The sequence below is a fragment of the Pan paniscus genome, chromosome 18 (genome assembly GCF_029289425.2).
Source record: "Pan paniscus chromosome 18, NHGRI_mPanPan1-v2.0_pri, whole genome shotgun sequence".
Lineage (NCBI taxonomy): Eukaryota > Metazoa > Chordata > Mammalia > Primates > Hominidae > Pan > Pan paniscus.
Genome location: NC_073267.2, coordinates 76,786,410 through 76,802,309, shown reverse-complemented (window position 1 = coordinate 76,802,309; position 15,900 = coordinate 76,786,410). Strand labels below are relative to the sequence as shown.

Below are 15,900 nucleotides of genomic sequence, written 5' to 3'. Positions count from 1 at the left end.
GATTGTGACACTGCACTCCAGCCTGGGTGATAGAACAAAATCCTGTCTCCAAAAATAAAAAATAAACACTCAGGGTAACCAAATCCCGTGAGCCCTTGAGATTGCCTTCCTGTCTGTCATGTGCAAAAGGCCACCTCTGTTCATGTGTCCTGTACCTGCATCCAGGTTTTCAAGAAATGCTCATCTGGTCCTAGGTGTGTGGTGGCTGCATCAGGGCAGCTTGGCACCTGACCTCTGGGGTCTTTCCCTGCTAGCCTTTCTCATTTTGCAGACTTTTAGTTCTGTGACTCGATGCCAAAACAGTGATCCCCTTGACCACCACTGCAGGACCCCTGCTAAGGGGACAATATTGGAAAAGTATTGGGCAATGCATGACAGGGGACCAGAAGGATGAATAGTCCTGCCTAGGATTCCCCTCCATTCTCAATCCCTGGGGCAGGCAGTTGGGTTCTCACCTCCTTCACCAGATGCCCCTGTTGCCCCCCACCCTAAGAACCCCCTGACACATGGACACAAGACACCCATCCATCTGAGAGATGTTTAATATATCTTAGGTTCAAGGTACAAAACACAGGGCAGGTGCTGATCCCTAGAAAGTCACCTGCCACCCTGTCAGCCCCTGCTTAGCCAGGCATCCCAGCCCCCAGAGCAATGGAGCAGTGGCCCTGAGATGCTGGGTTCCTTCTCTGTTTGGGGAATGTTCAGGTGGTGACATGGCAGCCCAGAGGCCACTATGTCCCCTCCTCAAAAAACCCAGACCCAAGGATCAGAAAGGTCTAGACTTAGACCCAGAGCAGCAGATCCCAGGGTGACCCCAGTTAAGCAACAGGCCGGAACTGAAGCCTGGCCCAGCCTCTTGGCCTTGGTCTTGGAAAAGGAGGAAATATTACCCCAATACCTGGCAGCAAAGGGAAGGGGCTAAAGCAGGAAGTGGAGGCAGAGGTTCCCACTGCCCTAAAAAAATGGACTATGGGTAGCTGACCCAACAGGGCAGCAAAGCCCAAGGGTGAGGCCTGCCCCACCTCCCACCCCAGTTCCTCTAAGGGCCAGCCCCTCACGGAGCCTCACTGCCAGGACACCACTGACCCAGTGCTGGGGAGGGAGTGGGGGCAGGGAAGGCTGGCATCCACTGAAGAATAGGAATGATGCTCTTGCTTTGCGGGCAGGAGCAGCTGCCTATAGAGTCCCTGGGAAAACCCACTAGGGAAGGGGGACCAGCAACCCAAGTCTCTGGGCCTAGCCCATAGAAGGCCTGGACTGGGTCCTGAGCCAGAGTAGAGGCCTTAATGAAACAGAAAGTGGCAGGGGTTAGGAGCAGGGAGGTGGTGAGAAAGGCCCCTGTGAGGACCAGCTTAGGTGACCCCTCTGACTAGCTCCAAGGAAGCCCAATTACTACTTCAACCCAGGCCCTTCTGGCCCCATATCAAGTTTCGAGGGCTCTACCCATCACCCAGGGAGCATTTCCCACAGGGATTCCACCTCCTGCTCCTCCCCGAGGCCTTGAGCTACAGCCGGCTGCCTCTGTTGAACTGGATGCACCAGTGGGAGGTAGCGGTGCCTGGGCTGAGATGGGTGTGGTCCTTGTGGCCCATGAGGGGCTGCAGCTCCTGCTGCTGGGGGAGGTCGGCGCTGCTCTCACTGCGAGAGCGGCCAGCCTTGGCCAGGCTCGGTGGGAAGGCGAAGCTAGAGCGTGGATCAGAAGGCAGGTGGAGAGGGACCTGGGGCTCTTCAGCGCCCCGTGGATGGGGAGGCAGGCAGGTCAGAATTGGGGCCTGGTTACAGGGAGGGGACGCTAGGCTCTCCAGGGATGAGATGCTCTGGTTCCAACCCGTCTGCATGTCCACAGGCACAATCTTGGTGGTTTCCGAGGACACGTACACTGCCAGGTCCCCCTGCCCACTCTTCCAGGGGAGCTCCTTTTCTGCACAGGTTGGGGAGGGGGGAATGATTCGTGGGCTTGGGCACACCTCAAGGCTTCCTGGGGACAGAGAGTACACATGAACTCATTACCAATACAGTGGAAATCTCAAGTATAAGCACATTCTTATAAATTCATGCCACAGTTTCCATATGCCATCCATTTTTGCGATTATCGGATGAATGTCTTGCTGAGGCGAAGTACCACAGCTTGTTTTACTCTCCACTCTATCCCCAACACCTAGCACAGGGCCGGGCACACAGTAGTTGCTCAAGAAATTGAACATTATTTTCATCAAAGAAACAAAAATAAGGAAAGTTGGCTTATGGCTCATGCCGTAATCCCAGCACTTTGGGAGGCCAAGGTGGTGGATCACCTGAGCTCAGGAGTTAGTGACCAGCCTGGCCAACATGATGAAACCCTGTCTCTACTAAAAATACAAAAATTAGCCAAGCACAGTGGCACACGCCTGTAATCCCAGATACTCGGGAGGCTGAGGCAAGAGAATCGCTTGAACCCGGGAGGCAGAGGTTGCAATGAGCCGAGATCTCGCCACTGCACTCCAGCCTGGGTGAAAGAGTGAGACTCTATATAAAAAATAAATAAAAATAAAAAATAAGAAGATAGCAAAAGCAGGAGCCAGGCAGGAAGCCCCATCTCCAGTCCCCTCACCCTACTGCAGCACTGGTCTCTGAAACAGCCTCCTGCCAAGCCCCATCCCAGCCAACCAGCGAGGGAGAAACGCCAGCCACCAGAGAGGGAAAGAAAGACCTGGAGGCTGCAGGCCAAAGGTTTTTCTGCTGGGCATCCTGCCTGAGTACCCACCACAGCCCTTTGGTGGGACAAAGCCCAGGAGTGTGAGCTCATGCAAACCTAACAGCAGGCCAGAGCTTTGCCGCAAAGGGGATGACGAGGCATAGGGGACCTGAGCTAAGAATCCCAGAACTGCAGGGGCGGGGCTGAATTACAGGAAATCTGAGGTTCTGAAGGAGGAAACCTAGAAAGAGAATTCCTCTGGCCACCAACCACCCCAGCTCTCCAAAGTACAGTACAGCCTGTATCTGTTCATCGATAAAGTCCTGAGCAGCCCAATAAGCTTCTGTTTGAGTACATGTGTGAAATGTATTGATGCTATGATTAAAAGTAAAATGGTATCTCTTGAAAGACCTGGAATATTAAAATGCGATAACAACAACAAAAAGTGTAAAACAAAAAACCTTTGGTATTCACCTTTACAGGCTGCTAGGGAACGAATTCTTTGGTCTGAAAACTGATAAACGAAAGAATCAAGCATTTACTGGGTGAACTGTACCTCAAAGTAACCAAATAATTGATGAGGCGAAGTTTTTTGTTTTTTTGTTTGTTTCAGATGGAGTCTTGCTCTGTCACCTAGGCTAGAGTGTAGAGGCACGATCTCAGCTCACTGCAGTCTCCACCTCTCAGGTTCAAGCTATTCTCCCATCTCAGCCTCCAGAGTAGCTGGGATTGCAGGTGCCCACCACCATGCCTAGCTAATTTTTTTTTTTTTCGTATTTTTAGTAGAGACAGGTTTTCACCATGTTGGCCAGACTGGTCTCAAACTCCTGACCTCAGGTGATCTGCACACCTTGGCCTCCCGAAGTGCTGGAATTATAGGTGTGAGCCACTGCCTGTGGATTTACTGGTTTAAAGGAAATTTAAGAGACAGAGAAACATATTAAATGACACTTTGGGGATGCAACCAACAAAATCCAGACAGAGAAAGACTGTAGGACAAATAAGCAGGTTTCTTCAGTAAATACATCGTGAAGAAAAAAAAGTAGGGGGTTTGGGGGAAACTATGGATCAGGGTTTATCAAAGTTGACACTTGACATTTTGGGACAGCTACTCCTTTGCTGGTGAGGGTTGTCCTGTTCATTGTAGGATGTTTAGCAGCATCCCTGGCCTCTACCCCTCAATCCAAGGCCATCCTCCCCAGTTGTGACAACCAAAAATGTCTCTGGGCATTGCCAAATGTCCCCTGGGGGAGCAAAATCACTCCACCACCATCCCCCTGGAGAATCACTGCTATGTTAAAAGGGACATTGGACAAGCCTACTGTAAATATATGTATATATATATATATATATATAAAATCAGGGAAATTTGAACAACGATATTTGATGACAGATTTTTAGATATGGGAAAGGCATTGTGGTTATATATTTTTTAAAGAATCCTTTTTTCTTCCCCAAGAGACAGAGTCTTGTTCTGTTGCCCAGGCTGGAGTGTAGTGGTGTGATCATAGCTCACTGCAGCCTCAGCCTCCTGGGGTCAATTGACTAGAGGTATGCATCAGGAATCCTTATCTGAGGCCGGGTGGAGTGGCTTGAGCCCAAGAGGTTGAGGAAGCAGTGAGTCATGATCCGGCCACTGCACTCTTGACTGGGTGTCAAAGAGAGATCCTAACTCAAAAAAAAAAAAAAAAAAAATCCTTATCTGGCTGGGCATGGTAGTTCACGCCTTTCATCTCATCACTTTAGGAGGCTGAGAAGTAAAGATCACTTGAGCTCAGGACTTTAAGACTAGCCTGGGCAACATAACAAGGCCTCATCTCTACCAGAAAAAAAAAAAAAAAAAGGCTGGGCATGACGGTGTGTGCCTGTAGTCCCAGCTACTCGGGAGGCTAAGGCAAAAGGACTGCTTAAGTCGGGGCATTCAAGGCTGCAGTGAGCTATGATCGCACCACTGCACTCCAGCCTGGGTGACAGAGAGAGACCATCTTGAAAGAAAAAAAAAGAATCCTTATATTTTAGAGACATGTACTGAAGTATTTATTGATAAAGTGATATGATATTTGAGACTTGCATCAAAGGAACCCAGTGGAGGGTGGGGCATAGGTGAGGTTTAGGTGAAATAAGATTGGCTATGAGTAGGTAATTATTGAAGCTGGATAATGGATAGATGGGAGTTTATTTTATAGTTCTATCATTGTATATTTTGAAATTTTCTATAATAAAAAAATTTTTAAAGACACTTGAGGGTGCCAACCACCAGTGATACTAACAATATGAGTGAATTAGGTCTCTATACATACAGAAAAATGCTTATATACTGTATTTTTGTCCACAATAACTCCATTTTGATGAATTCAGGCTGCTCCTCCAGGTCAGGCTGCCACCTTCACCTGGGGATCTACTTGAGGGCATGGGTCTCAACAGAGCCCATGGTTTGCTCACCACCTCCTGTTCCTCACTAGACTACAAAGGGAGGCAGCATGGCCTTGAAAGGGTGTGGGTGGGCACGGTGGCTGACACCTGCAATCCCAGCATTTTGGGAGGCCAAGAAGGGAAGACTGCCAGGAGTTTGAGACCAGCCTGGGCAACACAGTGAAACCTCATCTCTACAAACAATTTTTAAAAATCAGCTGGGTGCTGAGCACGGTGGCTCATGCCTGTAATCCCAGCACTTTGGGAGGCTGAGGCGGGCAGATCACCTGAGGTCAGGAGTTCGAAACCAGCCTGACCAACACGGAGACACCCCGTCTCTACTAAAAATACAAAATTAGCTGGGTGTGGTGGCGCATGCCTGTAATCCCAGCTACTCGGGAGGTGGAGGCAGAAGAATCACTTGAACCCTAGAGGCAGAGGTTGCCATGACCTGAGTCACACCATTACACTCCAGCCTGGGCAACAAGAGCGAAACCCCGTAGCAAAAAAAAAAAAAACAACAACAACAGCTGGGTATGCTAGTGCACACCGGTAGTCCCAACTACTCGGGAAGCTGAGGTGGGAGGATCACTTGAGCCCTGGAGATCAAGGCTGCAGTGAGCCATGATCATGCCATTGTGCAATCCATGATCCAGCCTGGGTGACAGAGTGAGATCCTGTCTCAAAAAAAAAAAAAAAAGAAAAAGAAAAAAAAGATTATAGCAATGCAAGAATGGCATTTAAAAAAAAAAAAAAAAAAGGAAAAGAATAGGCCGGGCATGGTGGCTCACGCCTGTAATCCCAGCACTTTGGGAGACCAAGGTGGGTGGATCACCTGAGGTCAGGAGTTCAAGACCAGCCTGGCCAACATGGTGAAACCCCATCTCTACTAAAAATATGAAAATTAGCCAGGCGTGGGGGTGCACGTCTGTAATCCCAGCTACTAGGGAGGCTGAGGCAGGAGAATTGCTTGAACCCGGGAGCCAGAGGTTGCAGTGAGCTGAGATCACACCACTGCACTCCAGCCTGGATGACAAGAGCAAAACTCTGTCTCAAATAAAATAAAATAAATTTAAAAATTAAAAAAAGAAAGGCTGTGGGCTTGGGAGTCAGATGAGTCAGGTTCAAATTCTGGTTCTACTATGTGATGCTGGACACGTCACAAGTCTCTTAAGCTCTCTGAGCTCAGTTTCCCCATCTTGGTTGTTGTGAGGGTTGAATATTACCTATGTCGGGCATCTGGTATGAAGAAGAGGCTCTGCAAATGCTGGCTGATGAATAAACTAGTGAATAGGAAAAGGGAGTTGTCTGGAGTAGAGGCCATGAGTGAAGAGAGAGGAAACCAGCTTGCTCCAGAGGGGAGGTGGGCAGGGAGGAAGCCATTACCTGAGACCTTGCCCTCTTGGAGAACCTCATTGGTGGCCCGAGCCACAAAGATGATCCCCTCATCGTCCTCCTTCTCTGTCTCTGAACTGTCGCTCTCCTCCTCCTCCTCAGACTCCACGGTTAATATCACAGCAGCTGGACAGAGACAAGAGCAGAGTCAGGCAGCCTGGGCTGGCAGCTGCCTGTTGGGACTGCACAGCCCCAAGCCAGCTCCCTGTCTCCCTAGGCAGAACACACGTTGGCAGAGACACTTGCTTTCTCCTCTGGCTGTTTCAAGCACTGGCCTAAGAGGTGGGGACTTGGGAGGAAGAGAAGTGACATTGCGGAGCCCAAGGAAGCGACCAGAGGAAGCTAAGTCCCCGGAGGAAGTCATGAGGACCACACTTTCCAGCTCCCCCATCCTCTTCTTTCAGCCCCAAATCTCACGATCCACTGGAAACATGAGCACTTGGATTGCTGGAAGGCCCATTAACATTCAGCTCATACAAAACTGGCTTTGCAGCCAGGTGAGGTGGCTCACACCTGTAATCCCAACACTTTGGGAAGCTGAGGCAGGCGGATCACCTGAGGTCAGGCATTCAAGACCAGTCAGGCCAACAATGCGAAACCCTGTCTCTACCAAAAATACAAAAAAAAATTAGCCAGGTGTGGTGGCGTGCACATGTAATCCCAGCTACTTGGGAGGCTGAGGCAGAAGAATCACTTGAACCCGGGAGGCAGAGGTTGCAGTGAGCCAAGATGGCACCACTGCACTCCAGCTTGGGCGTCAGAGTGAGACTCTGTCTCAAAAAAACAAAACAAAATTGGCTTTGCAGACAGGACACTGGGCCCCAGAGTCCACCCATCCTCCAAGGCCCAGACCAAACTCTCCCATCTCCATGACACCTTTTCCAAGTCCTCGGGGCCTGTAACCCATAGTTAGCAATCAGATGCCTCCTGTCACGCATTGTCTAATAACTGCTTTGAACATTTCCAACTTGGAAATCAAGTCCCTGGAGGAAGAGCCCCAGCTCATGGTGCTGAATGCACCCTACAGCGGGTCCTCCAGGATTCTGGCTGGCGAGCCCCAGCCCTTTCCCTCCTCCCTCCCATCCTCAATCCCACACTGCTCCCTGCTTGCCTGTGTCCTGAAAGCCCAGGCCTCGATGTTTCCCATTTGTAGCCTCAGCATTCGCCACACCATCCTTCTGAGGACCAAGAAAGAAAACCTGAGCCTCTGGCCCCAGCTTCCCACCCCAACCCTGTCATCTGGTGGGGTCAACAGGACAAGTTTTCCTAACCCAGCAGGGGAGGGAATTTGTGTCAGTCCCAGTGGTTCTACCATCCCTTGGCCAACCAGGCAAGAGTGACCCATGCCCCAGTAAGAAATCTGGATGCATCAGCGTAGGTTGACTTAGGAGCTCATGGAGTTGCCCCTCAAAGGAATCTCCTTTTCTCCTGCCTTTTTCATCTTTGGTAGGAGGCCCTGCTGCCTCCCAGCAGGTGACCACATGGCCAAGAGGCTGCTCCCCCTCTGAAGGTCTCATCTTACCCTTCTGGGACTCCAGGAACATCTAAAAGGGAACCCAAACTGCTGTAGTCATCAAGCCCCTGAGGACTGTCCCAACTGGGGTTCCCCCTAAGCTGGATCCTAACACTAGGGGGCTCAAAACTGCTTGCTGTCAGCCTCCAGCTCCCAAGAGGAGTCCCTGAGGGAAGACATGCCTTCCTGCGGCCAGTCTTGCGGGGTCTTGGCTTGCTCTTGGTGAAGCAGATGTTGTGCTTGGTGGACTTAAAGGACTCCAGCCGCCGCTTCATGTTCTGCTGGAAGACCTCCTTGTCCTGCCGCTCCTGCGCATCCTCTGAGATGAAGTGGCGACTGCAGCTGGCTTTGTACTGGCAATGACAGCCCCGCCTGGCTTTGAGGATGGATGCCTTGGCCTCCCATAAGAACCCCAGGCCACAGCCCCAACATATTCACCACAGGCCCTGCCAGCCCAGCTTTTCCAGAATTAACAATGGATTGAAAAACAAAACAAAAAATACAACAGGAACCCAGCCAGAGACCCTGTGTTCTCAGTTCCCTGGGAAAAGCTTCCCTTTATCCCAGAACTTATTCCCCCAAACCTGGCCTTCCCCAACCCTTGCCATCCTTTCCTGATTCTCTCTGGTTTGAAGGTGACCCTCTGTCTTGTTCTACTACTGTGACAACATGGGGGACATTTTCTTTGTACCTCCATTTATCTGAGCTTCGCCCACACATCCAGCCTACCTGCCCCCTTCTAGCTACACAGGATCCTTTCTCCAGCTGGAATCTCCTATCTAGCCATTTCTACAAGAACCACCATGATATCCTGGGCTGCACTTTGAACTTTCATAACTATCTCCCCTGACACCCTGGACCTTCTCAGTCCTAATAATTCAGGATCACCCCCATCATCTGCTTTTTTTTTCTTCTTTTTTTTGAGATGGAGTTTTGCTCTTGTCACCCAGGCTGGAGTACAATGGCACGATCTCTGCTCACTGCAACCTCCGCCTCTGGGGTTCAAGCAATTCTCCTGCCTCAGCCTCCCGAGTAGCTGGGATTACAGGTGCCTGCCATCACACCCGGCCAATTTTTGTATTTTTAGTAGAGACAGGGTTTCACTATGTTGCCAGGCTAGTCTCGAACTCCTGACCTCAAGTGATCTGCCTGCCTCGGCCTCCCAAAGTCCTGGGATTACAGGCATGAGCCACTGCGCCTGGCCATGCTCTTTTTAACTCTTATCAACACCAAGCCCGCTACACACTCACCTAGACTGCCTCTGCCTCTACCCTCCTTGCTTAGCACCTTTTCATCATCTAGTGGTAATCCCCAGAAATGCTTCCCAGTGCCTGCCAAATCATCTTATCTTGCCTCAAATCCCAAGTCTGGTCCCTTTATCTCATATTTTCTGCTTCCCTGAACCAGTTCTAAGAGCCCCCTTCAAGTCTCCCATCTGCCCTCCTCGTCTACCTATGCACCAGGAGGTACCCTCTCTCCTGGGGAGAAGGGGTCCATCTCCTTCACAAGGCTCATTGCTGCCCAGCCCCGGCCTCCACATTGCTCAGTTCCCTCCTTCCTGCCTCCAGCAGTTCCTGCTGCCTCCTATTTCTCCACTCTCCTGTATCTTCACTCCTTCCCTCACCACTTGGCTCCCTCCCCTCTGTTTTCAAGCTCCTGCCCTTGCCTCCTTAAAGAAAGTCTTCCCTTGAACACCATTGTCTCCCTTTTGCTGCTACACTTTTATAATTTGATTCTGACACTTTCTCTCCTACCCACTATTTCCTTAAAAACCAGAAATGCAACTCCAGGGTCCACAACTCCACAGTGCTGCCTTCTTGCTGGTCACCAGTGCTGTGGGCTCTGCCTAGGTGCTGGCCAGGCCTCTGCGCAGCATCCAGCCCTCTTTCTGCCCCAGGACTGAGGCACCACCTGCCACTGCTTCTCCAAGGGTTCCTTGTCTTTGGCTCTCTTTCCTTTTCTCCCATGCGCACTCCTCAGTGTTATCCTTAGCCCTCCTCCCGCCCCATGAAACATTCTCCCCAGAGAACTTATCCATTCTCTCTGCCCCAGCTATCCCAGTGATACAGATCTGTGGTCCCCCAACATCAGTCATCAGACCAGCTGCATTTGAATCACCTGGGGAACTTAGTAAGAACACAGATTCTTAGTCCCACTCCAGACTACAGAATCAGAATCTCCAGGTGAAGCCAGGAAGTTCCCCAGGGGATTCTGTGGTAGCCAGGTGACAAAACCAGATACGGATTGCTTCCAAATCTCTCTCCAGCCCTTATCTCTCTATTAAACTATAATCTTATCTTTCTAACTGAATACTAGATATCTCTGTCTCTCTCTAATGATATTTCGATGAAGAACATGAGAAATTGTGGATTGTGTTATCATACTAAGTGGATTCAGAACTGGTTGAGTTACCATACCCCAAAAATGCTTGATCCATGTCAGTCTGGAGGAAAGTCTTTAGTAGCATGCCACAGGGCTCTGTCCTCAGCTCTATCCTGTTCAACATGTTTATGTGGATTTGGATGAATACAAAGTTAACAGGCTTAACAAATTTTCAGATGATATGAATCTAAGAAGGAGACATTTGGTGGCAGACATGGGAACCAAACAATGGGATGATGGGCTAAAGCAAATAAGATGACATTTAACAGGATACACACAAACTTATTCCAGATTTTTAAAAAACAGACTACACATGAACCGATTGGACTGAACCCATTGACCAATCTTATACATAAACACCACATACACACACACACACACACACACACACACACCTCACCAAATCATTATGTACTTCCTGATGTGACACCACAGAAAATATATAGCATACCTATTGAATGTCCCTGAATTTGATCAGGCCTCTAGATTTAACAACCAGGAAACATAGGGAACGGAGGAACATGTTAAACAACACCACTGGAATACAGTCAGCAAAATCTAGAAAATGTGCAATTCTCCAAGAGAAAGTATCCAGCTTCTTCAATAAATAAATAGCAAGGGAGATAGAGAGGGGAAAAAGAACTATTATAGATTTTTTTAAATGAAGAGACATATTTCCCAAATGCTAAGTGTGGACTTATTTAGACCCTGATTTGAACATCCAGCGGGGAAAAGATATTTATTGAATACTGACTGGATGTAAGAGTTCTTGCCACCTAGAGAGACATACTGAAATATTTTGAGATGATGTGATACGATGTCTGGAGTTTGTTTTAAGATAAAGTGTGGGAGGGATGTGGTAGGGCTGCAGAATGTAATAGAATTGATCATGCACTGATTTTTCAGCGCTGGTTGATAGATAAATATGAGTTATTTTATTCGTTCTACTGGAATTTTGAATAAGAAAGGTTTTTTAAAAACCCCATAGGATGCAGTGAGACAGGGTCTGCCAGCCATTAACTGAGGAAGACCTGGGAGTTTAGCAGATTCTAAGGACAATGTGGGGCCCCAGGGTGGTGAGCCAAGGCTGGAGGGATCTTGGGCCGTGGGAAGAGAAATAGCAAGTTCTAGAACTAGAATGGTGTCAGAGCTTCTAGGCCCTTCCCTGGCCAGCCACAGCTAGAGTAGCAACTTCCATTCTGGGCGCTGTTTTTTTAAGTCCAGAGAAGACATACCAGGAGGTAGGAGATTCTGGCCTGAGGGCAAGAGAGCCTGTGTGAAAGGGAACTGTCTTGAAATTTTGGAAGATGTATTCTGCAGAGCTGCGAAGAGTCAAATCAGGACCAGTGGGTGCAAGTTAAAGGAGGCCAATTCTGTTTCAACAGTAGAAAGAGCTTTGACTGTTGAAACTGCCAGAACTGGTGACAGCTGGCTTCCCATTTTAGAAAGGTGCAAGGTAATGGCTTGCTGCCCTCTTGTGGGGTTGCAACAGACTCTCTCCTGGATGAGCTGGGCCTTTCCAGCCGCAAAGCTTCATGATCTGCATTGGACTAACTTCCATTATTTAAAACAGATGCCCACCTTCCACAGGCTAAGCTGGTCTAGGAGGCTTCCTAAGTGCTCTTGCTTCTGTCTGTGACTCCATAATTCTCCAGTGACCCTCAAGGCCCCCAGTACTCTGTCTCCTCCTCCTCTCACCATCAGAGCCAATCACCTAGGCCTACGTGCCCCTCTTCTTTCCCACCGCTCAGCCCTAATCCACAATATTTCACTCCATCTTCCCAACTGGCTGTCCCAGCTTCTCAACTCACCCCCTCCAATTTGATCTGCACTCTGCTACCAGAGAAGGTATCCTTAAACAGTGCTTGTATTAGGTCAACCCTTTCTCCAAAAAATAAAAACAAAGCAGAGGTTTCTTATTACTGATGAGATAAAACCCACACTCTTTTTTTTTTTTTTGAGATGGAGTCTTGCTCTGTTACCCAGGCTGGAGTGCAGTGGTGAGACCTCAGCTCATTGCAACCTCTGCCTCCCGGGTTCAAGCGATTTTCCTGCTTCAGCCTCCCGAGTAGCTGGGATTACAGGCATGTGCCACCGCACCCAGCTAATTTTTGTATTTTTAGTAGAGATGGGGTTTCATTTTTACCATGTTGGCCAGGCTGGTCTCAAACTCCTGACCTCAAGTGATCCGCCTGTCTCGGCCTCCCAAAGTGCTGAGATTACAGGCATGAGCCATCGCACCCGGCTGAAACCCACACTCTTTAGCTGGGCATCTGCAGCTCTCCAACAAGCTGGCGCCAACTGCCTCTTAAGCTCTCCTCAGACCACCTCCACCCCCTCAAAATCCTGATGCCTGCCTGCTCTCACCCTACGGCGCGGCTTGTAGAGGCCTCCGCAGAGCAGATGATGCATCACAGCATCCTCACGATCCCGGCCGCTGCGTACTGTGTCAATCACCTGCAGATCCAGACACGCTCCACTGCCACTCTCCCTCCTGCAGGAGGCAGGGGACACATGTGCTGGAGAGGGGGCAGGAGGCAGTCCAGGAGAAGGGCAGATGAAAAGGTGCTGACAAATCTCCCCCAGAAGGGACTCAGAGAGAGGGCACAATGGAGAGGAGTATGAGGAAGGGGAAGGGGCTCAAGGACTCACAGCAGGTTGGTGACAGAAGTTTCTGCCACAGAATTGCGGCTGGGCATAGAAGGCAGAGTGAGACCTGTGGAAGACAAGACGTGGCCTCCCTGCAGGTGTCAAGACCAAGGTCAGCCAGCAATCAGATGGAGGGTTGCCCAGGAGTCAGGGGTAATAAAGAAAATAATAATAACGAACACTTAGTTTACTCTTTTGACATGCCAGGTACTGTGCTAGGCACTTTACATATCGAATTCACAAAATCTATAACATAGGTACTCGTATGCCTGCTTTTTTTTTTTTTTTTTTTTTTTTTGAGACAGAGTCACTCTATCACCCAAGCTGGAGTGCAGTGACACAATCTCGGCTCATGGCAACCTCTGGTTCCCGGATTTTTTTTTTTTTTTTTTTTTTTGAGACACAGTCTTGCTCTGTCACATAGGCTGGAGTGCAATGGTACAATCTCAGCTCACTGCAACCTCACTGCAAACTCCACCAGGGTTCAAGCGATTCTCCTGCCGCAGCCTCCCAAGTAGCTGGGTCTACAGGCGCCCACCACCACGCCTGGCTAGTTTTTGTATTTTTAGTAGAGACGGGGTTTCACTATGTTGGCCAGGCTGGTCTTGAACTCCTGACCTCATGATCCACCCGCCTTGGCCCCCCAAAGTGCTGGGATTACAGGTGTGAGCCACCATGCCCAGCCCGCTTCCCAGATTTTAGCGATTCTCCTGCCTCAGCCTCCAGAGTAGTTGGGATTACAGGCATGCACCACCATGCCTGGCTAGTTTTTGTATTTTTAGTAGAGACAGGGTTTCACCATGTTGGCCAGGCTGGTCTCAAACTCCTCACCTCAAGTGATCTACCCACCTCAGGCTCCCACAGTGCTGGGATTACAGGCGTGAGCCACCGTGCCCAGCCTCTTATGCCTGCTTTCTTACAGCTAAGGAAACAGGCTCAGAGAGTGTGACTTACCCAAGGTCACAAGCTTGGAAGTGATAATGGTTGAGCTGACCCCAGAGTCCAGCTGTTTCCCACCTCTCTGGACTGCCTGCCAGACTCTGAATATCAGCACCAGACCCAGCTGCTTCCTGCTGCTGCCACTTCACCAGACCATGGAGCCAGCTAGGAATTCCCAACTCCCTGCTCAGGGCCGGCCTGCTTGCCACCCCTTTCTGTCCTGCTCTGCTGACCATCTGCCCACCCACCACTGGCCCACCTGGAAGCTGCTGGCCCACCTGGTCCACAAAGCTGATGGCATCCCGGATGTTAAGCCTGTAGTACACATCCCAGATCTGGTCCCGGATGCGGTAGGCTGATCGTCGCATCAGCAACTGACTCAGGTATTTCTTGTCAAACTGCTCCCACCTACAGAGGATGCCAGGCCCGGCCCTGAGTCCCATTCCCAAGGCCTGGCCAGGTGGCCCTTCCTCAGATGGGGCAAGGACACCGTCAGCACTGGCCTGGCTTTTTAGATATGGGCCTCAGCCAGAGAGAATCTCAAGGCTAGTCCCTGCCCTGATGGAATTTACAATGTCATGGGAAAGCCTGACAGTAACTGAAATTATTACAAATCACTGTAAAATTGCAACCATGACAAGAACTACAAAGGATAATTAGAGAATATGACACAGATACGTCCTAGCCAGGGAGGCCAGGGAAGTCCTCCCTAAGGAATTGAAGCCTATGGTGAGTTGTGAAGGATGAATCGAAGCTGAGTAAGTGACAGCGAGGTGAAGGAGTGTTCTAGTACAGAGAAGGTCCCAGTGGCCAGGCTGGGGGAGCATGGTGGGTCCTGAGGATCTAAGGCAGGGTCCATGGAATTAGCAGGCAGACAGTCAAAGACAGAGCAGAGCACGATGAGGCTGGAGTCTGGCAGTTGCCAAACCATGCAGGGCCAAGCAGGCCACACTGGGGAGCCTTGTCTTAACCTGAGAGCACTGGGATGCCACTGAAGGGCTTCAGGCAGAGGTCACCCAGCCTGAACCTGGCTCTGTCCCTTCTCAGAAGTGTGGCACATCCCCCATGCTTCCCTGGCTGGTGGGGCTGCTGCTGCTGAAGGAGCCTCGGGGCAGCTCCCTCACCTGTCCCTCCAGTAGTGGTAGCCATGGTGCCCCACAACGTCCTCCACTGCAGCCAGAATGTGGTCAAAAGTCTAGAAGGGGGGTGGGTAGGGGGACTGGATCAGGACTCTGCCCAAAATAGGAGAAGGTCGAGAGGGACAGGCGAGGGCTGGGGTTCTGATACCCACGTGTTCATGCAGCTCCTGGTTTAGGGTGGGTTTGTGATGCTCACTCCTCTTCACCTTCAGCCATTTGACCAGTGGCTTGATGGTCAAGCCCTATGGACAGGCAGGAGGTGAGCCCTGCCCTATTCCTATTCAGTTCCCTGCTGCCTTTCTCTCCCCGTAATGAGGCTTCAGCTTCAGTACCCCTACCCCACTGCACTCAAGGTCTGGGAAGTCAGGGCCCTCCATCTCCCAGCGGGAAGAGAAGCCCCTGTCCCACAGGCTCCAAGACTCCCCCAGGGCCTGCCCAACCCTCTCCCTACCCAGCCTTGTGGGCACTCCCACCTGCACGATGACTGTGAAGAAGACCACTACAATAGTGGTGGCTACAAAGTAGTCCTTGGCAGGGACCTTGGTCCTATCCAGTAGGATGACGAGAGCAAAGGCCACAGCCCCCCGTAGGCCCCCATAGGACATCACCACTTGGTCAATCTTGTCCAGAGGGACTAGCCGGAACTGATTCAGCACCCAGGTCTGCAGGACTACGCCTACAGCGGGAGGGAGGCCAGTGGGAGCAAAGCGTTGGGAGTGGAGGACGTGGGACCGGATGGGACCAAGTATCTGGGCTGAGGTCTAACAGGGGCTGGGACAGGTGAGCAACAAGAGGAG

The 15,900-nt window shown here is 50.4% G+C and overlaps 1 protein-coding gene across 7 annotated transcripts in view; it reads right to left on the bottom strand.

Moving 5' to 3' along the window:
* Positions 1–524: 524 nt before the first annotated feature.
* SLC9A5 (solute carrier family 9 member A5) overlaps positions 525–15,900 on the bottom strand; it is a 34,532-nt gene continuing 19,156 nt past the window's right edge. For 4 of the 7 annotated variants that reach the window (XM_034940423.3, XM_003812202.6, XM_063597634.1 and 1 more), the window contains 10 exons: positions 15,577–15,779; positions 15,256–15,345; positions 15,089–15,159; positions 14,243–14,372; positions 13,029–13,117; positions 12,744–12,870; positions 8,177–8,347; positions 7,593–7,659; positions 6,473–6,607; positions 525–1,978 (listed from right to left, as the gene is read on the bottom strand). In XM_034940423.3, the coding sequence (XP_034796314.1) occupies positions 1,506–1,978; positions 6,473–6,607; positions 7,593–7,659; positions 8,177–8,347; positions 12,744–12,870; positions 13,029–13,117; positions 14,243–14,372; positions 15,089–15,159; positions 15,256–15,345; positions 15,577–15,779 (1,556 nt within the window). In that variant the 3' untranslated portion in view covers positions 525–1,505. Of the gene's footprint in view, positions 1,979–6,472; positions 6,608–7,592; positions 7,660–8,176; positions 8,348–10,411; positions 10,490–12,743; positions 12,871–13,028; positions 13,118–14,242; positions 14,373–15,088; positions 15,160–15,255; positions 15,346–15,576; positions 15,780–15,900 lie in introns of those variants that run through there. The other 3 variants (XM_034940421.3, XM_055100310.2, XM_034940427.3) reach the window with 3 other exon arrangements.